The sequence below is a fragment of the Staurois parvus genome, unplaced genomic scaffold (assembly GCF_062004578.1).
Source record: "Staurois parvus isolate SC_StPar_1 unplaced genomic scaffold, SC_StPar_1.0 ptg000887l, whole genome shotgun sequence".
In the NCBI taxonomy this organism is placed as follows: domain Eukaryota; kingdom Metazoa; phylum Chordata; class Amphibia; order Anura; family Ranidae; genus Staurois; species Staurois parvus.
The window spans coordinates 206263-232500 of NW_028318683.1; the positions used below are offsets into that span (position 1 = coordinate 206263).

Consider the following 26238-nt stretch of genomic DNA (forward strand, 5'->3'; position numbering starts at 1 on the left):
TTCTTTTTCTTATTCCTCTTCTTTTTCTTCTTCTTTTTATTATTCCTCTTCTTTTTCTTCTTCTTTTCTTCTTCTTCTTCTTCTTTTTCTTTTTCTTCTTTTTCTTATTCCTCTTCTTTTTCTTTTTCTTCTTTTTCTTATTCCTCTTCTTTTTCTTATTCCTCTTCTTCTTCTTTTTCTTCTTCTTCTTCTTCTTTTTCTTCTTCTTCTTCTTCTTTTTTTGCAGATCACGGCTCATGCGCAGATTTTTTATCGGTAAAATGATCGGTCGATTTGCCCATCATCGCCGGGAAAATCAGCGAATCGTCAAAATCTGGCGCGAATTTTCCAACTGGACCGATAAAAAAAATGTGCCAAAACCCCAAAAAACGGCCGACCAATTAACCCACTAACGGTGCGAAAATCAGCCGATTTTTTTTTTGGTCGAAAAATCGGCCAATTTTCGACTCATCTATGGCCTGCATTAGTTTGGCCTTTATGCTGTATTATACCCAAAATGAAAAATGAAATGCATTTCAGCTTACCAATCATAAGTTATGGTGGCTGCATCAGTTTTCTTTTTTTAGGTTTTTTCCCCCATTGTTTTCACCGGACGATCTGGCCAGTAACAAACCTCCTGTATTAGAGTGCCCCAATGCTGGATGAAGAAGCACAGGGGGCACCTTTGGACAGCAGCATTGTCAGTCTGGGGGGAGGGGAGTGTTAGGGCTCGTTCACACTTGACTGTTTTACCAACTCTTGCCAAACACCCCTATAGCGTTTGGCAAGCATTGGTCCTGCATTTGCAGAGCGTTTTTAAACGCTCCGCAAACGCTCTGCAAACGCCGCATGCGTGGTTCACCAGCGGTTTGCTAGGTGTTTGCTGAGCGTTAAAAACGCCCCACAAACGCCTATAATGAAGTTTGGATGGTGTTACCGCTCCGCAAACGCCCCGCAACCGCGTCACAACCGCACCACAAACGCCGGCCGGGCATTTGCAGAGTGACACCATAGACTAGAATAGGAGGCTTCAACGCCTCCTGACTCGACCAGAGGCATCCGTTTTGCCGTACCGCGACGCTACCGCTCCCGTTAGAACAGCACCATGTGCTACAATAGGCAGAATTGTCCGAGGCGTTTGGGAAGCGGTAAAAACGCTTCCCAAACGCCTTTCTGCCGCTTGAAAACAAGGCTAGTGTGATGGACTAGTATGGTCAGTAACTGCAACATGATGTGGAGGTAGAAAGCACACAGGGGTAGATTTACTAAAACCGGTGCACTCAGAATCTGACGCAGCTGTGCATGGTAGCCAATCAGTTTCTAACGTCAGCTTGTTCAATTAACTTTAGCAATAAAACGTGGAAGCTGATTGGTTTCTATGGAGAGTTGCACCACATTTTGCAATCTCCAGTTTTAGTAAATTAATTGGATTGCAAACAACAATGTATTGCAGAACTTGTAAAACAGTATAAACAAGCCCGACAGGAGAGCTCACCCGGCCAGGGCACTTACAACAGTTCAGAGCAGACAGATTCAGTGGTAGTGGATCTGAACCACCGACAGTGTCTGCCAAGGGGAGTACAGTGTGGCTTGGCCGGTCCAAGCTAAAGGGAAGCTTCCTGCAGAGGCAGACGTAGTCCCTACTCTTTCCCGACACCTCTGGAATCTCTCCCTTCTGCTATTGCTGTCCCTGACACACGGGTCTCCTGTCCCTACATTAGCTACTCGCAAAAAGCGTGCCAAAACCTGGGGGCCGAGACTTAAAAAGACTCTGCATGACCCAAGATGGCAGCCAGAGTCACCTGGATCCAACACATCCAACGGGATCACTGTTCCATGGGAACAAGGAAACCATAGAGAAGCCCAGTTTCTCCTGAATTCCAGTTGCATTGCTGCTACAGATAAGCGCCACCTGCAGTGGAGACTGTAGAATGCTTCTACCTGGAAGCAGATTTGACACATTGAAGCCAAACTCCAGCTAATACTTTAAAAGCAGTTACAGTAACAGTTTTTTTCCCTTTGGGATAAAGATTCTACATAAATAATTAAAATCAGATCATTGTAAGCACCCCTATTAGTAGTAAATGGTTTGTCTCATCCTTGTAACTGATACCATCTTCAAGAGAGCATGCTCTTTTGAAAAACAACAGATTTACTCACTGTATCACCAGATGAAAATAGAAAAAAAGAAAACGAAGGCAGCCCTACATCTAAGAATTGGTAATCTGCAATGTAATAAATGTTTCATCCCAGTCACGGCACCACCTGCCTGGAGTTTGCATGTTTCCCTGTGCCTGTGTGGGTTTCCTCCGGGTACTCCAGTTTCCTCACACACTCCAAAGACATGCTGGGAGGTTAATTGGCTCCTGTCTAAATTGGCCCTAGTATGTGTATGTATGAATGTAAGTTAGGGACCTTAGATTGTACACCCCTTGAGGGTTAGGGACTGATGTGAATGTACAATATACAGTCAGGTCCATAAATATTGGGACATCGACACAATTCTAACATTTTTGGCTCTATACACCACCACAATGGATTTGAAATGAAACGAACAAGATGTGCTTTAACTGCAGACTGTCAGTTTTAATTTGAGGGTATTTACATCCAAATCAGGTGAACGGTGTAGGAATTACAACAGTTTGCATATGTGCCTCCCTCTTATTAAGGGACCAAAAGTAATGGGACAATTGGCTTCTCAGCTGTTACATGGCCAGGTGTGTGTTATTCCCTCATTATCCCAATTACAATGAGCAGATAAAAGGTCCAGAGTTCATTTCAAGTGTGCTATTTGCATTTGGAATCTGTTGCTGTCAACTCTCAAGATGAGATCCAAAGAGCTGTCACTATCAGTGAAGCAAGCCATCATTAGGCTGAAAAAACAAAACAAACCCATCAGAGAGATAGCAAAAACATTAGGCGTGGCCAAAACAACTGTTTGGAACATTCTTAAAAAGAAGGAACGCACCGGTGAGCTCAGCAACACCAAAAGACCTGGAAGACCACGGAAAACAACTGTGGTGGATGACCGAAGAATTCTTTCCCTGGTGAAGAAAACACCCTTCACAACAGTTGGCCAGATCAAGAACACTCTCCAGGAGGTAGGTGTATGTGTGTCAAAGTCAACAATCAAGAGAAGACTTCACCAGAGTGGATACAGAGGGTTCACCACAAGATGGAAACCATTGGTGAGCCTCAAAAACAGGAAGGCCAGATTAGAGTTTGCCAAACGACATGTAAAAAAGCCTTCACAGTTCTGGAACAACATCCTATGGACAGATGAGACCAAGATCAACTTGTACCAGAGTGATGGGAAGAGAAGAGTATGGAGAAGGAAAGGAACTGCTCATGATCCTAAGCATACCACCTAATCAGTGAAGCATGGTGGTGGTAGTGTCATGGCGTGGGCATGTATGGCTGCCAATGGAACTGGTTCTCTTGAATTTATTGATGATGTGACTGCTGAAAAAAGCAGCAGGATTAATTCTGAAGTGTTTTGGGCAATATTATCTGCTCATATTCAGCCAAATGCTTCACAACTCATTGGACGCTTCACAGTGCAGATGGACAATGACCCAAAGCATACTGCAAAAGCAACCAAAGAGTTTTTTAAGGGAAAGAAGTGGAATGTTATGCAATGGCCAAGTCAATCACCTGATCTGAATCCGATTGAGCATGCATTTCACTTGCTGAAGACAAAACTGAAGGGAAAATGCCCCAAGAACAAGCAGGAACTGAAGACAGTTGCAGTAGAGGCCTGGCAGAGCATCACCAGGGATGAAACCCAACATGTGGTGATGTCTATGCGTTCCAGACTTCAGGCTGTAATTGACTGCAAAGGATTTGCAACCAAGTATTAAAAAGTGAAAGTTTGATTTATGATTATTATTCTGTCCCATTACTTTTGGTCCCTTAACAAGTGGGAGGCACATATGCAAACTGTTGTAATTCCTACACCGTTCACCTGATTTTTATGTAAATACACTCAAATTAAAGCTGACAGTCTGCAGTTAAAGCACATCTTGTTCATTTCATTTCAAATCCATTGTGGTGGTGTATAGAGCCAAAAATGTTAGAATTGTGTCGATGTCCCAATATTTATGGACCTGACTGTATATGTAAAGCGCTACGTACATTGACGGCACTATATAAGTACCTGAAATAAATAAAAAAATTAATAAAATAAATGTTTGCCTTTGGGTTTATTACTGCTGTAAGTGCTTTTTACCAAATTTTTTGCAAATTTTTAGGTAACAAAGGTATCACGAAGTTTGGTCATGGAGTGGTTGTGCTCACCTTGCTCTGGGATATCTTGTACTTGCTGTTCAATACAAAGACACCTTTGTCCACAGCTACCAATCCCACGTAGGACTTGTGATCTCCCTTCATCCTTAGCTTCATGGCCGAACCAGGACTTTGAACTTTGTTGTCTCGATCTGTGTTACCCGTTACCTCCAACTGAAAAGTAACATAAATACTTCAGGTTTAAAAAAAAATAAAAAATAAATAAATATATATATATAATTATATATATATATATATATATATATATATATATATATTATTTCTAGATCTACACATATTAATTTAGATAATATTAACAAGGTGTATAACATGGTAGCTTTGTAGGTTTTCTTAAGTTCAAGGGACATCACCTGTAGGTACTGCAACAAACATTATCAACAGGTACTGGCCCAGGGATTGGATATGATATATATCTGCCTCCAAGTTTGTGGCAGTTTGTCACTGAATGCCTTACTTTCCTCTCCTCACCTACACTCACCTATACCTCTTCCTATACTGTTCTACGGAGGGCAAAACAACAGGTACACATTAATGCAGAACTCTGCACCCATATAGAAAAAAAATACATTTGAAATATATATTTTTAAAATATTCTTCCCAAATATATTGACATATATTTGAAATGCTACAATTTTGGCCATATTCAATATATTTCAAAATATATTTCAATAAATAAATACAGTTGCAAGAAAAAGTATGTGAACCCCTTAGGATTATGTGGAGTTTTGCATGAATTGGGCATAAAATGTGCTCTGAACATCATCTAAGTCACAACAATAGAAGAACACAGTCTGCTGAACATAATACTATACAAACATTAGATGTTGCCATGGTTTAATTGCACATAACATGTAAACATTCACACTGCAGGGAGGAAAAAGTATGTGAGGCCCTAGCTTAATGACTTCTCCCAGAGCTAATTGGAGCCAGGAGTGAGCCAACCTTGACTCCAATCAGTGTGATGATATTGGATGTGTTGCTGACAGCTGTCCTGCCCTTAAAAAACACACACCTGTTTTGGGTTTACTGGTTTCAAGAAGCACTGTCTGATGTGAACCATGCCTCGCAGAAAAAAGCTCTCAGAAGACCTACGATCAAGAATTGTTGACTTGCATGAAGCTGGAAAGGGTTACAAAAGTATCTCCAAAAGCCTTGATGTTCATGTGTCCACAGTAAGACAGACTGTCTACAAATGGAGAAAGTTTAGCACTGTTGCTACTCTCCCTAGGCGTGGTTGTCCTATAAAAATGACTGCAAGAGCACAGCGCCGAATGCTGCATGAGGTAAAGAAGAATCCCAGAGTGTCAGCTAAAGACCTACAGAAATCTCTGGCACATGCTAACATTTTTGTTGACACATCTACAATAAGGAGAACATTAAACAAGAATGGAGTACATGGGAGGACACCACGGAGGAAGCCAATGCTGTCCAAAAAGAATATTGCAGCACGTTTGAAGTTTGCAAAAGAGCACCTGGATGTTCCACAGCACTACTGGCAAAATATACTGTGGAGAGATGAAACCCAGATTGAGTTGTTTGGGAAGAACACACAACACTATGTGTGGAGAAAAAAAGGCACAGCACACCAACATCAAAACCTCATCCCCACTGTAAAACATGGCGGAGGGAGCATCATGGTTTGGGGCTGCTTTGCTGCCTCAGGGCCTGGATGGATTGTTGTCATTGATATGAAAATGAATTCCACAGTTTATCAAGACATTTTTCAGGAAAACGTAAGAAAATCTGTCCGCCAACTGAAGCTCCGCAGAGGATGGGTGATGCAACAGGACAATGACCCAAAGCATACAAGTAATTCAACAAAACAATGGCTGCAACATCACAGAATACACCTTCTGGAGTGGCCCAGTCAGAGTCCTGACCTCAACCCGATTAAAATGCTGTGGCATAACCTTAAGAGAGCGATTCACACCAGACATCCCAAGAATATTGCTACACTGAAACAGTCTTGTGAAGAGGAGTGGTCCAAAATTACTCCAGATCGTTGTGCAGGTCTGATCTGCAACTACAGGAAACGTTTGGTTGAGGTTATTGCTGCCAAAGGAGGGTCAACCAGTTATTAAGTCCAAAGGTTCACATACTTTTTCCTCCCTGCACTGTGAATGTTTACATGTTATGTGCAATTAAACCATGGCAACATCTAATGTTTGTGTAATATTATGTTCAGCAGACTGTATTCTTCTATTGTTGTGACTTAGATGACATTCAGAGCACATTTTATGCCCAATTCATGCAAAACTCCACGTAATCCCAAGGGGTTCACATACTTTTTCTTGCAACTGTATATTTCAACATGCAGTATATATATATATGTGTAATTTTTTTTTTTTTAAATATATTTTGAAATATATTGAATATGGCCAAAATTGAAGCATATATATATATATATATATATATATATATACTGCATGTTGAAATGAGTTTATATATTACAAAATATATGAAAAATATTTTTAAAAATATGTATTTGTTAAATATATTCTTCAGATGTTTTTTGACATATAAAAAAATCATTTTAACATTTATTTTTGCATATATTTGTAAACGTATTCCAAAAATGTAGATTTGTATTTTTAAAGACATACAGTATATCTGAAATGTATTTTTAAAAATATTTTTCATATATTTTGTAATAAAAACGCATTTCAACATGCAGTATATATATATATATATATATATATGTGTGTGTGTGTAATTTTTTTTTTTGAAATATATTTTGAAATATATTAAATATGGCCAAAATTCTAGCATTTCAAGTATATGTCAATATATTTGGGAAGAAAATCTTAAAATATATTTCAAATATAGTTTTCTTCCATGTGGGCATATAGGTACCTTCCTACCACTCCATTGAACGCAAAGTCCTCTGTAAACTCCTAGTTGCTTGGGTCATAGCTTACACAGGGTTAGGGACTACCCATGTGATAGTGCTGATTAGCCCATTGCCATCACATGGGTTAAGTGACATGCCCTTCCATAACCAGAAGTGTCAGGTATTTTCTTTGGCTTTTGGCAGTATGTGCTAACAGAGCAGGGGTTAAAGCAAACCTGCTTTAAGTTTCAAATCTCCAAAATTCCCAGGTGAGAGCAAAAAAGTCAGTAACTATAACAGGGAAATTTTGATCCACTAGGGTCTCTCTCTCCTCATTGGCTGAGACACAGCAATGGTAGCCACTGGCTCCCACTGCTATCAATCACAGCCAGTAAGGAGGCAGCAGACGCTAGGTCACATTCTGTGTGTCCCATAGACACACTGGGCAAGCTCGGGAGCGAGCACGCACAAGTGCTACCTGAGCAAGCAGGTTGGCACTCAACAAGGAGGAGGGGCCAGAAGAAGAGGATGATCAGACCTGTTCTGTGAAAAACCATTGCACAGAGCAGGTAAGTATAATGTGTTTATTTTATTCAAGAAACAAATTGAGTCTTTAAAACCACTTTAACAAGCTATATGCCTATGAATCGGCAGTGACATGCCAAATGCAACATTTTATTCATCCAACTGCAGGTACAAGCTACATAAGAGTGGCAACTCTGCTCTGAATTCAGGAGCAGTGCGGCATTGTTGCCACGCCATTACAGGAAGTTGCATTAGGTGGACTTGATTGACAAGATCAACAGGTATGTCTTGCACTTTGCAAGAGGACTAAGAGAAAATTGTAAGTGCAAAAGCACTTCTAATTATGTGACCCGCTCACAGTACATCTCGATCTTGCTTTAAGCTTTTGGGTGCTCATGCCCCCACCCCATATTTTTAAATTGGATATGTTTTTTAACAGAAAGTAGAAAATATAGGGGTTTTTTTTAATTTTCACTCCGTTTTTGTTTATAAAAGAAATAAAAATCCAGTGGTGCTCAAATACCACCAAAAAGTTGTGTGAAAAAAAAATACATTTCATTTGGATACAGTGTTGCATACCTAAGCAATACCAATTACAGTAGCACAGTGCTGAATAGCCGTAAATGGTCTGGTCATGAAGGGGATAAAACCTTCCGGAGGTCAAGTGGTTAAATATTGTTGAAAATAAAAAATTGTGCCTGTATCTACATACTTGACATTGTATCCCCACTTCCTGTTGGGCTTTCTATGAATGAGGGGATGATGGATGGAAGAGGTCTCAGGCCTTCCATGAAGCCAAGAGTGATCCTTAGCTTTTCAGGGATGCCCTCCAATCCTTGGGGTAAACTCCTTCTTAGACCTCCTCTACTTCTACTTACTCCCCACTAACCCACCTTCCTTTTTCTTTCCTTCCCTCCTTCTCCGTCTTAACCTTTTCCTTTTCTGTCCTTTTTTCTGCCAACATATGGCTCTGTTCCTCCTCTCTTGACTAGGATAACCCATATGTCTCCAAGTCATTATAAATGTCACCATAGATACCCTTCCCAACGTATACTAATGACCAAGGACCTAATCTGGAGAATTAAAAAATAACCAAAATAACATTCCTTAAAACAGAAACCATACTCATAAACCAATAGCCATAACATACAGGCTGATGGTCTTGGGAGGCACATGAGAACCAACATCAGGTTGTATATCTGTGTTACTACTTATTGATCCCCAGCCGCAAAACACCGGCTAGGAGTCAAACCCACTTCTCTGCAGATATCTACTTGTTACCACTTCCCAGAAAATACCCCATTAACTGGGATCCAACAGAGGACGCCATACCTTAGATGGGTCACTGCTATGAACTGTTCCAAAAATGTTAACACCTCTAAAGACCCCAACCGCCAAAGGCCCTAGAGCCCAAAGGAAAACAAAAAAAACTGCAGGGCGGGAAGATTCCTTCACGTCCGCTGCTCCCAGGGATTTGTCGCTCTTTGGATCTCTTTTTCGGATACCACCTGCAGCTCCACCTACTCTCCGTAAACTCACCAATCCGGTAAGTGACCACCCTTCTAACAAACTATACCTTAACCCTGTCCTACCTTGTATCCCCTGTCCCCCTTGTCATGTAGTCCTTCGCCTATTTTTTTTTTTTTTTGCTTCTTTACATTTCCTAATAGTACTTCTCATAAGAACTTCTCATAAGAACTCATTCAGCTTTGGCTTTAGCATTTCAAAAAATCTACCTCTCCAGCCATTTTTCGATGTGCTAACTAGGCTAAATGGTTAGCACTTCCACCTGGCAGTACTAGGGTCATTGGTTTGAATCCCAACCACGGCACCACCTGCCTGGAGTTTGCATGTTCTCCCTGTGCCTGCGTGGTTTCCTCCCACACTCCAAAGACATGCTGGTAGGTTAACTGGCTCCAGTCTAAATTGCCACTTTGATAAAGACAAATCTAGGAATGTTGATCTCCTGGGACACAGTAGTTACATAGGAGGAACCACCGAGCACAGTGGAGGACACAGAAGGTAGACACAACCAGAAATTGTGGAAGATACTCCAGGCGACGATTTCAGTTCATCGGAGCAGCCATAGAATTACATGACTATGGCATTACATGCAGGGGTGGACTGACCATTTTGGAACTCGGGCACCACCCGAGGGCTCAGGGTCAGTAGGGGGCCCCATGAGATGCCCCTGGTACCTTTTTATAGGCTTTTTTGGGTGTGGTTTGAGCGTGGGTGAGGACACAGGGGCCCCATGATCCCCTATTGCCCGGGGGCCCCATGAGTTGTCAGTCCACCCCTGATTACACGACAGGATGGCTATAACATCACATTTAATAATCTTATAAACTAAGCTGAAAAAGAGCAGGATACTTAAATGAAAGAAAGTGATGGCTCACCGTTCCCATGCAGGTATCTGCCACGTCCACCCAAATGGAGTCAGACACAATTTCATTTCCTACAACATAATAAGCAATCAGGCGGAACGATGGTATGAAATCCACTGTGATCGGGAGGGACATGGACACCAGGGCCTGTCCAGCCAGCCGTTGTTGTCTGTCTGCTTTCAACACCCTGCCCTTGTTCATGATCTGTCAAGAACCAAATGACATAATTAAAATCACATAAAAAGTGCCCTTCTTAACTCCAATGAAAAAAGAAAAAACTAAATAAAAGAAAAAAATCAACATATCATCGCTGGTAATATCTGTGCCAAAACTGTCCTATACATTCAGTTTCCATTTCTTTCTGCGCACTGAACACAGCATCACGTCGCGGCTGCTGTAAAACAAGGAAAATGAGAACCCTTTTCTGTTTTATTAAACATTCCTGTCTAAATAAACTGTTTTTATAATGTAGTTTCTAATGAAAGAGATGTTATACAAAACCTAACAACATCTTTGTCTTTGAACTTTATACTTCAGTCTAAAAGAATTGATTTTGTGATATCTAATGTAGGTAGGCCGGAGATAGTCGTCTCTAGTCAGCTGCAGAGCAGGGGCAGACTGACCATTTGGAAACTCGGGCACTGCCCAAGGGCCCGGGGTCAGTAGGGGGCCCCATGAGATGCCCCTGGTACCTTTTTCATAGGCTTTTTTGAGTTTGGGCAAGGACACAGGGGCCCCATGATCCCCTATTGCCCGGGGGCCACAAGAGTTGTCAGTCCGCCCCTGCTGCAGAGTATATATGAGTGCAAACCCAGCTAAGTGGCTTGATATCCCTTCTAGTGGTGCCTGGATAGAGCTTTTCGGGCCAGTGATAGCTCATCGCCGAAAGCACCATGCATGGTAGGGGCAGCACTTACCAGCAGCATAGATACACAGGGGAAGAGGATGACCTATACTGGAGTTGGCTGATATAAGGAGATACTACCAGCTAATGTGTGGCTGGTGTGTGCGTGTTGGTCAATGTGTTTCTCTCACCACTCACTCTTTCTATATCTGCTGTAATGGCTGCTCATTTGTTGTCTGCATATTGTCACTATAGTTCATCTATTGGCACGCATAGTAATGATTGCCCATTTGTTGTCCATGTACTATAATGATTACCTGTTTTGTTTACCCCCATATTGTAATGATTGCCCATTTGTTGCCCGTGTACTGTAACGATTGCGCATTTATTGCCCCTATATCGTAACAGTTTCCCATTTGTTGCCCGTGTCCTGTAATGATTGCGCATTTATTGCCCCTATATCGTAACAGTTTCCCATTTGTTGCCCATGTAATGTAACGATTGCGCATTTATTGCCCCTATATCGTAACAGTTTCCCATTTGTTGCCCGTGTGCTGTAACGATTGCACACTTATTGCCCCTATATCGTAACTGTTTCCCATTTGTTGCCCGTGTGCTGTAACGATTGCACATTTATTGCCCCTATATCGTAACAGTTTTCCATTTGTTGCCCGTGTGCTGTAACGATCGCACATTTGTTGCCCCTATATCGTAACAGTTTCCCATTTGTTGCCCGTGTGCTGTAACGATCGCACATTTATTGCCCCTATATTGTAACAGTTTCCCATTTGTTGCCCATGTGCTGTAACGATCGCACATTTATTGCCCCTATATTGTAACAGTTTCCCATTTGATGCCCATGTGCTGTAAAGATCTCCAAGTCAATATAAATGTCACCATAGATACCCTTCCCAACATATACTAATGACCAAGGACCTAATCTGGAGAAAATTGGCCAGCTTGGCCATTTATTAACAAATAACCAAAATAACATTCCTTAAAACAGAAACCATACTCATAAACCAATAGCCATAACATACAGGCTGCTGGTCTTGAGAGGCACATGAGAACCAACATCAGGTTGTATATCTGTGTTACTACCATATACTATATTGTAACAGTTTCCCATTTGTTGCCCATGTGCTGTAACAATTGCACACTTATTGCCCCTATATTGTAACAGTTTCCCATTTGTTGCCCATGTGCTGTAACGATTGCACATGTATTGCTCCTATCGTATGTACTCTCCAGCGTCTCAGGATATGCACAGCCAAAGGGAAGCCAAGGGAACCAGGACAGCGACAACCAAAGTAAATGCTTCAGGGGTGCAACCCTCCTCAGACGGGGAGATCAGCCACTAGACAAAGACTAAACAGGTGGAGCACACACCTAGTGCATTATCCAAGGTTTATTCAAAGGTATAAAGGATAAAAACATACTCACAGATGAAGCATGTATCTAAAAAGCATTTGCATTATGAAGATGGCCACAGCGGCAAGCAAGGTGTTCCAACTGTCAGTGCGGTCAATGGCTGACACGTTTTGGGGACGAGTCCCTTTCCTCAGAGCTGCTGACCAGCCTCTTGTGCAGATGTGTAGAGGATGGATGGTAGGAGCAAGGTGTGTGCGCCACCTGTTTATTCTTTATTCATTGCTCCTATATTGTAACATTTGTTGCCCATGTGCTGTAATGATTGCACATTTATTGCCCCTGTATTGTAACACTTTCCCTTTTGTTGCCCATGTGCTGTAATGATTGTCCATTTTTTGCCCCATATTGTAAAGGTTGTCCATTTTTTGCCCGTGTACTGTAACGATTGCCCATTTTTTTGCCCCCATATTGTAATGAATGTCCATTTTTCCCCATGTTGTAATGGTTGTACATTTGTTGTCCATGTACTGTAACAATTGCCCATTTTTTGCCCCCTGTATTGTAATGATTGTCCATTTTTTCCCCCATATTGTAATGGTTGTGCTTTTGTCGCCTGTACACTTTAACAATGGTACATAGTTTGCTCTCATATTGTAACAGTTGTCCATTTGTTGCCCATGTACTGTAACAATAGAGCATTTTTTACCCCATCATAACAGTCGCCTGTTTGTTGCCTGCATATTATCACTATTGCCTATTGGATATGATTTTCCATTTGCAACCCGCGTATTGTCAGGCTCACCTACAGGCCTGGCACTATTAAACCATGTAGTTTTGAATATTACTATTACATCTCTTTATTGCCATTTTCTACTATTAAAGTATAACTATAGGCAAATGTTTTCTGTTTTTTTTATTATTTTTGGATGGCTTGGAGAAGGATTAGAACACTTGCCAGGTTTTATAGCTACCTTTGCCCCCATTAGGGAGATTCCTGACTCTCTCTTTTTATCGTGTTTACCGTTGTAATCGATTGAGTGACTGAAAGTAAAAGAAAATCCCAAATTTTGGGTTGACACTGGAACAGTAATAGAAGGGAAATATGTCAATGGGGACACTAATTATGGTGACCCCGTTGAGACCCCAGGATCCAAAACTAGAAAAAAAATTAAAAAAAAAGTCTTGCATTTAGTTAAACGTGTATTAAATTACAATATATGTTTGAAATAGTTTTGAGCTAGCATAGACAGTGAGCTAGTACACACAGAGCTTTTTATGTTATTTTATATAGTTATTGCTGTGTATGTTTGCATTTACAAATAGTATGCATACATGAAAAAGATGTATGTGTCTATTATCTGACTTATTTACCCTAGTTTCTGTTATTTTGATATCCCTTCCAATGGTGCTACAGAAAAAAACAATGGTAAATGAATCTAAGCAAAACAGTACTTACCATACTTTGGGGGATTGGGCACTGAGATATTTGTCATCTGTGTGACATCTAGTAGTAAACATGGTCCTAATAAGGGATTGCTTTACTACGACAAAGAGGCAATGGCTTCATAAGGTTTGGCAGCTGCCATAAATGTATTGTGTCATCCACCAATCACTCAAGGTGGGATCCCAACTGGGTCTTGATCACATGTGGAAGGACGATTTATTTATCCTGCAGTGGGGGGCCCCCCATATGAACCAACAAAGGGTTCAACAATCTTACTATTACCAGCTTTACATTATTAAATTGGTGGAGTGGATTTATATTTTAATCTAGAGACTAACACCGTATAGAGAATAAACAAAACAATGGAATTACCACGTAGGTGAAGTGCTGGATTTGGTTTTGAACATTAGCATTGGTGTTGCGGATGTTGAAGTTCACATTAAGGTTATCTCCAGGTTTAACTTCGGAAGTGGTGATACCAATATGTAGGTAATTGCCGTTTGAGTTGTAGGCAATGGCTGTCATTGTTGCAGAGGCTTCTCTCTCTGCTCCCAAACCCTGAGCCGTTGTCACCTATAGAACACATAGTATAGATTTTAATTTTAAAAACTGTTTTAATAAATGGAAGATTTGTTCCTCCCACATTAAACCACACTCCATGTCCGAAATACATTGAGGAGGTTGTGCTGAACTCATCTGACATTGAAGGCCTCAGGTGTGACCTCTGACATTACCAAAGAGTCATATATAATATTCAGTGTATGTAATGCTACATGAAACAGTCAGAGACATGCTGAAAAAGACAGTCAGAGACTGCATACATGCCACATGAGATAGTCAGAAACTGCAACATGCTAGAGTAGATGGTGAGATACAGCAGACATGCTACAGGAGATGTTCTAAGTCTCCAGACATGGTACAGGAGATGTTCAGAGACTCCAGACATGCTTCAGGAGATGTTCAGAGACTTCAAACATGCTACAGGAGATGTTCAGAGACTCCAGACATGCTACAGGAGATGTCCTGAGCCACCAGACATGGTACAGGAGATGTTCAGAGACTCCAGACTTGCTACAAGAGATGTTCTGAGCCACCGGACATGCTACAGGAGATATTCAGAGACTCCAGACATGGTACAGGAGATGTTCAGAGACTCCAGACATGCTACAGGAAACGTTCAGAGAATCCAGACATGGTACAGGAGATGTTCTGAGCCTCCAGACATGCTACAGGAGATGTTCTGAGCTTCCAGACATGCTACAGGAGATGTTCTGAGCCACCAGACATGCTACAGAAGATGTTCAGAGACTCCAGACATGGTACAGGAGATGTTCAAAGAGTCCAGACATGCTACAGGAGATGTTCTGAGCCTCCAGACATGCTACAGGAGATGTTCATAGAATCCAGACATGGTACAGGAGATGTTCTGAGCCTCCAGACATGCTACAGGAGATGTTCTGAGCCTCCAGACATGCTACCGGAGATATTCTGAGCTTCCAGACATGCTGCAGATGTTCAGATACTCCAGACATGCTACAGGCATGGTTGAATACTGGGGACATGCAGCAGCAGTTTATTAAAAACTGTGGGCATTTTACAAAAGACTGTTAGAGATGCTTTCATAGTCTCTTTACAAATCAACGCTCCAACATTTCTGTATCCTATGTACAGTCCACATATGACAGTCCTCTCAGCAACATCCACAATAAAAGGTGAGAGAACAAAAGCAATAACAATGGAAAATAGAATGAACAACACAGAAAATCATAGATGTTTAAGACTTTGGGCTTTCATTATCTCAAATTTCAGCGTTACACTTTAATTATAATACTCATGTCCTCGAGATCAATGTTAATGACTAGCTTCAAATTTTACAGATGGGACAGCAAGCACATAGTATACATGACCAGAGATTGCAGCAGACATTACAAGAACCCCTTTCAGAACAGGATGGTATGGAGGGTCGCTCACAGTTATTGGCAGGCGGTTGATATTAGCAGCGGTATTCAACGTCAGTCTTGATGTTCCCTCGGATCCAGTCAAACCTTCAACATTTCCAGGTTGACCCACCACCCTAATTCGGTTAGCTGGAGAACCATCAGGGTTTGTGACAAACACCTGAAAAATAGGAAAGAACACAGGGCCAGCATTAGATTCTATGATGCAACATATTTTTGTAAGGCGCCCCCTTCCCAGTGAAACAAAACAGATTTCTTTTTGCTCTGTTTTCTTAAAATCATGCAAAATTGACATGTCTTCCTTTTGTCAACTTTTCAGAGAGACATTAACTGCAAGATTCTGGAGTGAGAACTGAACCACCAACTTTTACAAAGTGCACAAAGGGATGAAAGGGAAGGGAAGGGAAGGGGAAAGGGAAGGGAAGGGGGAAAGGAAAGGAAAAGGAAAAAACAAAAGGGGGAAGGAAAAGGAAAGGGGAAAGGAAAGGGAAAGGAAAAAAGGAAAGGAAAAGAGAGGAAAGGAAAAGGAAAAGAGAGGAAGGGGAAAGGGAAGGAAAGGGGAAAATGAAAGGAAAAGGAAAAGGGAAAGGAAAGGGAAAGGAAAAAGGAAAGGAAAAGAGAGTAAAGGAAAAGGAAAAGAGAGGAAGGGGAAAGGAAAGAAAAGGGGAAAGGAAAGGGAAAGGAAAAAAGGAAAGGAAAAGAGAGGAAAGGAAAATGAAAATAGAGGAAGGGGAAAGGGAAAGGGGAAGGAAAGGGAAAGGGAAATGAAAGGGAAAGGAAAGGGAAAAGGAAAGGAAAAGGAAAGGAAAAGGAAAGAGAAAGGAAAGGTAAAAAGGGAAAGGAAAAGGAAGGGAAAGGGAAAAGGGAAAGTAAATGGGAAAGGAAAGCGAAAGGGAAAGGAAAAGGAAGGGAAAGGAAAAGGAAAGGAAAGGAAAAGGAAAAGGAAAAGGAAAAGGAAAAGGAAAAAAAGGAAAGGAAAAGGCAAGGGAAAGGAAAGTAAAGGGTATAGGAAAAGGAATGCAAAGGGGAAAGGGAAAGGAAAAGGGAAAAGAAAGGAAAGGGAAAGGAAAAGGAAGTAAAAGGGAAAGGGAAAGGAAAGAGAAAGGGAAAGGGTAAGGAAAAGAGAAAGGGAAAGGAAAGGGAAAGGGGAAGGGAAAAGGGAATAAAAGTAAAAAAGAAATGATGGAGGAATGGATAAAAAAGAAACACAAAAGGGAAAAAAAAGAAGCAAATAATTTTTTATTCATGCACACGAAGAACTGGTTAAAACTAAATTAAAATAAAACAAAATAAAATATTAGCCAAAGCACTCACTAAAATCTCAATTATCTAATGGAATTAGTGAATTAATTTTGACATACAGTATGTTCTGCTTTTATTCCATAATAATTAAATGAGTAGTACATGGTTCCAAAAAGTTAAGAGATAAGAAGTAGGCGTACAGCACTACTCTATGTTTGATGATCTGTTTGAATCATAACTAATCCATAATTCCTCCTACACTGGAACTGTGTTTGGGTCAGGCCAGCTCAGTAGAAGATTTTTATGCCTTTAAGAGGTGAGATTAAATTCCAGGCATTTCATTTTCTAAATGTTATCAACATATTCTAGATAATCTGCACAGCATCCTTACCGTAAGGTCAAAGGGCATTCCAGGCTTAAAATACTTGGAAGTTTTAGTGAAAAGAACTTTATAGGGAGATTTCACAATATGAATCTTTTCTAACTCAGCTTCCACCATTTCGCTGCCTGGAAGAAAAAAGGGACGGGCATTTAAAGATACTTCACTAAAAAGGAACAGATCAATGTAAAATATTTGAAAACGTTACATTGGGACTTGGGAAATAATCCTTTTATGTAGTCAGTGTTTCCATCTATAACATTATTTGTTTTGGATGGAATATTTTGAAATACTCAGACCATGCCATGTTCAAAGTCAATTAAATCCCCTTTCTTCCCCAATCCGATGTTCAGTTTGAACTTCAGCAAGTTGTCTTCACCATGTCTACATGCTGCCATGTGATTGGCTGATTAGCAATTTGTGTTACCAAGCAATTGAACAAATGTATCTAATAAAGTGGCCGGTGAGTATAGGTGGGCTACCGGAATTATTCCTCAAGTGCAAAATTTCTCAGCATGTAAACCAACAATAAACTACTTTTTTACATGTGCAAACAGAAATATTGTATTATTTATGTTTGTACATGTAAAAAAAAAGATGTAAAAAAAGTATTTTATTGATGGTTTACATTCTGAGAATTTTTGCACTTGATGAAGAATTCTGGCGCACACCTGCACTTGTCTACATCACTAAAGATTAGAACGAGCTTTCTTAAAACAAACATTTGCTAACAAAATTCTACTAGATTACAGCCAGTTTAAGAATCATATACTGCCTCTAGATTGTTCACTTTCTGCATTGTTGGTGCATTTACTGTTACAGTAGTATAGAATATCTCTTTCTAATTGTGATTCAAAGAACCACAATTCACCCTGAGGTCATCACAGAGGACAAGGGGGCACTCTTTACGTCTGGAGAAAAAGAAATCTCCAAACAGGGAAAGGTTTCTTCACAGTAAGAGCTGTGAAAATGCGGAATAGACTCCCTCAAGAGTTGGTTCTGGCCAGCTCAGTGGATTGCTTCAAAAAAGTCCTGGATTCTTTCTTGGATACACCGAATATAACTGGATATAACATTTATAGGTAAAGTTGATCCAGGGAATATCCGATTGCCTCTCGGGGGATCAGGAAGGAATTTTTTCCCCTGCAGGAGCAAATTGGATCATGCTTTGCTGGATTTTATGCCTTCCTTTGGATCAACTGTGGGTGTAGGATTATAACTTTTTTTTCTTCCCTTTTTTAGTTGAACTGGATGGACTTTTTTTAGCCAGACTAACTATGTAACGATTTTCATGATTTTTTTAGAGAACCCTGACTATCAACCACCAACCGCTTCTGTTTACAATCCAGGTCTCTTTATAGCAGTGTTTCTCAACTCCAGTCCTCATGGACCCCCAACAGGTCATGTTTTCAGGATTTCCCTCAGATGAAACAGCTGTGGTAATTACTAAGGCAGTGAAACTGATCAAATCACCTGTGCAAAATAATGGAAATCCTGAAAACATGACCTGTTGGGGGTCCATGAGGACTGGAGTTGAGAAACACTGCTTTATAGCAAAAGTAGTCACGCTACCGCCGGTGGGTTTTCTAGCAGAAAGTTAACGTGGTTGTCAGGGGCAGACTGACAACTCATGGGGCCCCCGGGCAATAGGGGATCATGGGGCCCCTGTGTCCTTGCCCAAACTCAAAAAAGCCTATGAAATAGGTACCAGGGGTATCTCATGGGGCCCCTTACTGACCCTGGGCCCTCGGGCACTGCCCGAGTCTCCAAATGGTCAGTCCGCCCCTGGTTGTTGTACACCCTTACATATACCCAGTGAAGGGACTGGCATCAGGTGATACACAAAGAAGAAAGAAATCCTCTTACATTAGTTGTACCTGTTTATCTAGAGCAATATGCCCCCTACATGCATTCCAAATGCAGAACGTACACAGGATCTCTTAGCTCTGAAAAGCAGGGGGCGGGGAGCTGAAGTTACATCAGTGAGGAGAGCTGATTGGAGGGAAAGGACACCCCCCCTTCCTTAATACAGCACACAGGAACAGAGCTGAGGCTGTCAATCACAGACTGTGCCCTCCCCTGTCACCATTTTGCTCTTGGTGTCCGGAAACCTTGTCAGAGGTGATTCATGCTGATAGCCGAGGAAGGAGACAGCAGAGAGAAATGACACTTAGTGCTCTGGATAGAGACAAGTATGCACTATAGATGGATATGCTTTGTTCATATTTCATGTCTGAGATTTGCAACCACGTTAATTCGCAGCTGTAGAATTTGCCATCAAGACAGCAGCATTCTTGTAATGGCTCCGTGGTGAGAAGCAAAGGGATCTAGAAGGACAGAGTCACCAGAAGTCTCAAAATATATAAAAAGCTAGAGAGTGATTCAGTATGTCTGTGGCGGCATACTGTAGCACTGAAATATCATTGTTAGGGAAGCAGAGTGGCTAAGTGGTCAGCACTTCCACCTGCCAGTACTCGGGTTGTTGGTTCGAATCCCAACCACGGCACCACCTGCCTGGAGTTTGCATGTTCTCTCTGTGCCTGCGTGGGTTTCCTCCGGGTACTCCAGTTTCCTTCCACACTCCAAAGACATGCTGGTAGGTTAATTGGCCCCTCTATAAATTAGCCCTAGTATGTGAATGTGAGTTAGGGACCTTAGATTGTACACCCCTTGAGGGTTAGGGACTGATGTAAATGTAAAATATATGTAAAGTGCTGTGTAAATTGTCAGTGCTATATAAGGACCTGAAATAAATAAATAATTGTTAACATATAATGAATTCCCTGTGAAGGTTCTTTTCTTACCTGAGTCAGTGACCATCGTGACAGACATATACAGGCTGTACTGCAGCATATCCTCAACATTCTTAAAGTTCTTCACAAAATCCTTTCTTTCTAAGGTAGCCACACCATCTCCATTTTCGATCTAGGAGATAATTCACAAGAAAAGAGACAAGAGAATTTATTGTTAAATTGAAGACAGAAACTACAGTGTGTGTGTATATATACTGTATATATACTGTACATGAGCCCCCACTGTATATATACTGTACATGAGCCCCCACTGTATATATACTGTACGTGAGCCCCCACTGTATATATACTGTACATGAGCCCCCACTGTATATATACTGTACGTGAGCCCCCACTGTATATATACTGTACGTGAGCCCCCACTGTATATATACTGTACGTGAGCCCCCACTGTATATATACTGTACGTGAGCCCCCACTGTATATATACTGTACGTGAGCCCCCACTGTATATATACTGTACATGAGCCCCCACTGTAGATATACTGTACGTGAGCCCCCACTGTAGATATACTGTACGTGAGCCCCCACTGTATATATACTGTACGTGAGCCCCCACTGTATATATACTGTACGTGAGCCCCCACTGTATATATACTGTACGTGAGCCCCCACTTTATATATACTGTACATGAGCCCCCACTGTAGATATACTGTACATGAGCCCCCACTGTAGATATACTGTACATGAGCCCCACTGTATATATACTGTACATGAGCCCCCACTGTAGATATACTGTACATGAGCCCCCACTGTATATATACTGTACATGAGCCCCCACTGTATATACTGTACGTGAGCCCCCACTTTATATATACTGTACATGAGCCCCCACTGTATATATACTGTACATGAGCCCCCACTGTAGATATACTGTACGTGAGCCCCACTGTATATATACTGTACATGAGCCCCCACTGTATATATACTGTACATGAGCCCCCACTGTAGATATACTGTACATGAGCCCCCACTGTATATATACTGTACGTGAGCCCCCACTGTATATATACTGTACATGAGCCCCCACTGTATATATACTGTACATGAGCCCCCACTGTATATATACTGTACACAGGGGCGGGCTGACCATTTGCAAACTCGGGCACTGCCCGAGGGCCCGGGGTCAGTAGGAGTACCCATGAGATGCCCCTGGTACCTTTTTCATAGGCTTTTTTGAGTTTGGGCAAGGACACAGGGGCCCCATGATCCCCTATTGCCCGGGGGCCCCATGAGTTGTCAGTCCACCCCTGACTGTACATCAGCCCCCACTGTATATATACTCTACATATATATATATAAAGATAAACATGAACCTCATTGTTATTCACTCAATCCCCAAACCAAGTGTTACTAAACCCACAACAGTACAATCAGTCTGTATATGCAGTAAAGCATGCTTGTTATACTCACTGTGGAACTTAAGGGGTTAATCCTCTGCACTGTGTGAAAAGGATCTTTGCTCCTGTCTTCTCTGATCCTCCCTTTCTTCTACTGTCCCCAATCCATCTGCTGATATAGTCTTGGGGGCAAGCTGCACATGCTCATTTTGGTGTGTATTGCTAGAGTTTTGGTGGGGGTTTTTTTGAGAGTGCATTAGATCAGCACAGGGTCAATCAGTGCTGTCCAGACAGAGGGTCAGAGGTGATGCAGCCTCATAGGAAAATCAGAGCAGAATGAAAACTCCTCCTACAAGCTTTAACCAGTGCTGTGCTGGACACTGATAGAAGTCACAAGACTGCTATATACTGCTGATGAGAAAAGTTATTTAGCAGATATTTACTAAAATAATTGCATTTAGATGTTGTGTGTACTGTGGGAGACCAGATATAGTGGATGCAGGGTCCAAGGAGACCAGATATATTAAATGCAGGGTCCGGGGAGACCAGATATAGTGAATGCAGGATCCTGGGGAGACCAGATATAGTGAATGCATTGTCCTGGGAGACCAGATATAGTGAATGCAGAGTCCGGGGATACCAAATATAGTGAATGCAGGGTCCGGGGAGACCAGATATAGTGAATGCAGGGTCCGGGGAGACCGGATATAGTGAATGCAGGGTCTGGGGAGACCAGATATAGTGAATGCAGGGTCCTGGGAGACCAGATATAGTGAATGCAGGGTCCGGGGAGACCAGATATAGTGAATGCAGGGTCCGGGGAGACCAGATATAGTGAATGCAGGGTCCTGGGAGACCAGATATAGTGAATGCAGGGTCCGGGGAGACCAGATATAGTGAATGCAGGGTCCGGGGAGACCAGATATAGTGAATGCAGGGTCCGGGGAGACCAGATATAGTGAATGCAGGGTCCGGGGAGACCGGATATAGTGAATGCAGGGTCCGGGGAGACCAGATATAGTGAATGCAGGGTCCGGGGAGACCAGATATAGTGAATGCAGGGTCCGGGGAGACCAGATATAGTGAATGCAGGGTCCTGGGTTTAGTAACACTAGGTCTTCGTGCACACCGGGTGTTTGCCCGGTTCTTCTGAATGCCTTTTCTCCTAGCAGGAGAACAGCAGCATAAAAAAAAAAGCTTAAAAATGTGTTATGCAAACTCGTTTACACCCTGGTACCGTCAAGCACGACTTTGAAATCGTGCGACTTAAAGTGAAGTCGCATGATTTCAAAGTCGAGGGAAATGCCAATTTAAGGCATTTTGCAAGACATCTGACATCGGTGCGGCTCCGACTAAGTTGGAACCGCACCGATATGACCGCTGTAATTGTGGACAATAGGGTGCGACTTGGCGTGTGATTTGCAAATCATATGGCATGCAAATCGCATGCCAAGTCGCACCCGGTGTGACCAGGGTCTTATGCGCATCAAGAAATGCTTCTCCCCTGAATAGGCAAGTAATGTTTTTTTCTGCCTCTAAACACCTGTAAATGCCCATGTGTGCATGGGCACATAGGCTAACAAGAAGGGGTGTTTAGGGGCAGAAAAAAAGGCAAAACACTCTTAAAAGCAGCATTTTTGACACCTTAAAGAGGTATTAAACAGAAAACCAAAAATGTAATATATTGCAGTTTGCCAATCATTAGTTGTGGTGGCTGCCTTTAGTTTTTTTTTCATCTTTTCCCCCCTCTGTTTTCTAACCAGTAACATGCCTCCTGTACTAGACTGCCCCCACACTGGATGAAGGAGCACAGGGGGAACCTTTGGACAGCAACATTATCAGTTTGGGGGGAGGAGAGTATATTAGCAGTTTTAGACGCACTAATAAACTGAAGGCAAACTCCAGTTGACACTTTATAAGCAGTTACAGCGGCAGTTTTGTTCATTTTGGGATGATGGTTTTTACATGAATAAATAAAGGCTGATTGTAACGGAACCAACCCAGACTGCGCTTGAGTACTTCCCTTAGAATACTGCTTCCCCGTCCGAACACCGACAACAGACACCACAGCCGACCATACAAGACTAGACGACACCAGTCTTGAAGTAAACCAGGAGGTAGACTAGTTTATTTGAGCACAGATACAAGATATATACACTCAGGGGACAATCCCCCCTCCCTGCATAATGACACAGGGCGGGGCAATCTACATTTAGTAACAAGAGACACACAGGTATTCAAACTTCACTCCAGCAGACAGTCCCATCAGGAGGGAGGGCTGCTGGAGACACCCGCCCACGAAGCCAATACACATAAACACATACATCCCATAATAGTTTGCTCCCAAACCAGACAAACAATAGAACAATGGGATGCAGCCGCATGACATTAAACAATCGACAACCCCCCACCCCAATATTAGGACAGATCACCCTGTACCCCTAACAGGCACAGGGTGATTTACACATAAGAGGGATATGGGGAGCTGAGACAGGGGTCTCCCCACCTCTCCAAAGTGATCTGGGTTCCATGGGCCCCCAACCCAAAGTGACTCCCTTGTAATTATTCATTGTAAGCACCCCTGTCAGTGGTAAATGGTTTGTCTCTCACTCTTTTACTGCTACATCTACATCTTCTTTTGAAAAAAACAACAGACTTACTGGCTGGATCACCAGGTGAAAATAAAAGACGGAAAGCCTAAAAAAGAAAATGAATGCAGCCATCACATCTAAGAGCTGGTAAGCTGCAATATAATAAGTGTTTGCTTTTGGGTTTAGTTCTGCTTTAAAGGAAAAAGGCCTAATTTTGAAAAGTTTTCAGAGAGCAAAAGTTGAACTGAAATATATTCTTCTAACCTGAATCCTCCTAAGGGTATTCGGAAAGCTTGTCTTTACCCCATCCTGCTCGACTCCAAACAATACAAATGCCGAACCTTGCACCTCTTTTCCATAAAGGAACCTGAGAAAAGAAATAGAATGACATAATATACAAACCAACCAAGGAAACATTTGTCAATGAATACACACTTTCTGTACAGATAGTACCGATCACTGAAAACATTTTGATATAACCGTTTTTACAGCACATATTTCTACTCTGCTCACCTTGCTTTTATATCTACAACAAATTCTTGATCATCAATGTAAAAGAATCTTTGGTCTGGAATTAGTTTGATCTCAAATGTTGGCAATACTAAAAACAGAGGAAAAAGGTATTAGGACGTTACACTTTTGTTTTTACAGTATAGAATACTTGTAGCCCAACTGGACGTTCAGGGTAAATTAGTTTTATATACACATATATATATATATATATATATATATATATATATATATACTGTATATCAGGGTGGATTTGATTTAAATCAAACTGATTTAAATCATGATTTAAATCACGATTTAAATCACTAGTCAGTAAGGCTTGATTTAAATCCTAGTTTTCTACATAAAGACTAATTCTTGCTGGTATAACTTTCATATGCAAGTAGATGAAGATTTTTAGAATAACAGCTTTTCATATTAGTTTTGTTATCCCCAGTTTAATAGGTTAATCATTCATATTTGGACAACTTTTCTGTTGTACTTAGGAAGGAGAAAAATATTAATTACCTTAATAATAACAATTTAAATAGATTTATTCATCTGAAACAATAACATTCCAGCATATGTGATTTGCTTAAACATCCATGTTTGTAACTAATTTGGCTAAACAAAATATATATATTTTAAGAAACTTAGACTGTCAGCCCCTTCCTCCTCACACTTAGTTTCACTTTCTTCTTGTGCAGATCTATTCCACTCCAAACAATCAGAAAAATGTTGTTTCTATTCTATTCACTGAACTTCTTGAAGTTTAGCACTGAAGGGGTTGATTCTGTATTCATCGGTTTGTAGAAGTTAGGATGAAGGTCTTTTTCTTAACTCTGTTCATGTTATAACATTTTTGCTGTGAAGAGGAGGCATGTGATCTCCGCTGAGTCAAATTCAGTTTTGAGAACTGCAAAAGTAAACCAATCATCTGTGATAATATCTTGTAGGCAGAGAAACTGCCCAATAATCTTACAAAAACCTCTGGAAGAGCATGACATTGTGAATGGATTCATGGAATTTATTTACCAAAAAAATTAAACCTATACAGCCTTATTCTACATAATTAAAAAACTAATCTTTATTTCATGATGGAATAACCTTTGGATGGTAATATATTTTCCTCAAAAAGCATTTTATTCAAAAAAATCCGATTTAAATAAAAAAAATCAGATTTTTTTGATTTTTTAAAAAAATCATTGATTTTTATCCACCCTGCTGTAAATATATATATATATATATATATATATCAACCCATCCCCCGCATGCCAGGGTGCTAGGGGTAACCCTGGATTCTAAACTATCCTTTCAGGCCCACATCCAATCGCTGTCCAAATCATGACGCCTCAACCTCAGCAACATCTCCAGAATACGCCCCTTTATAACCAACCAACCACAAAGCTCCTAATCCGCTCCTTGGTTATTTCTCGCCTCGACTACTGCAACTTCCTCCTCATTGACTTCCCTTTACACAGGCTATCCCCCCTCCATTCCATCATGAATACTGCTGCCAGACTCATCCACCTTACCAACCGTTCAGTGTCTGCTACCCAGGGGTGGACTGACCATTTGGAAACTCGGGCACTGCCTGAGGGCCCAGGATCAGTAGGGGGCCCCATGAGATGCCCCTGTTACCTTTTTCATAGGCTTTTTTGAGTAATGGCAAGGACACAGGAGCCCCATGATCCCCTATTGCCCGGGGGCCCCATGAGTTGTCAGTCCACCCCTGCTGTT

At 41.4% G+C, this 26238-nt stretch overlaps 1 protein-coding gene across 1 annotated transcript in view; it reads right to left on the minus strand.

Moving 5' to 3' along the window:
• The window catches only part of C3 (complement C3), a 151937-nt gene that overhangs the window by 94938 nt on the left and 30761 nt on the right, over positions 1 to 26238 (minus strand). Inside the window, exons 7-14 of the mRNA XM_089656129.1 lie at positions 24523 to 24610; positions 24274 to 24376; positions 20069 to 20189; positions 17277 to 17392; positions 15657 to 15803; positions 14058 to 14258; positions 10039 to 10230; positions 4276 to 4437 (exon numbers count right to left, since the gene is read on the minus strand). Of these exons, the coding sequence (XP_089512255.1) occupies positions 4276 to 4437; positions 10039 to 10230; positions 14058 to 14258; positions 15657 to 15803; positions 17277 to 17392; positions 20069 to 20189; positions 24274 to 24376; positions 24523 to 24610 (1130 nt within the window). The remainder of the gene's footprint in view (positions 1 to 4275; positions 4438 to 10038; positions 10231 to 14057; positions 14259 to 15656; positions 15804 to 17276; positions 17393 to 20068; positions 20190 to 24273; positions 24377 to 24522; positions 24611 to 26238) is intronic.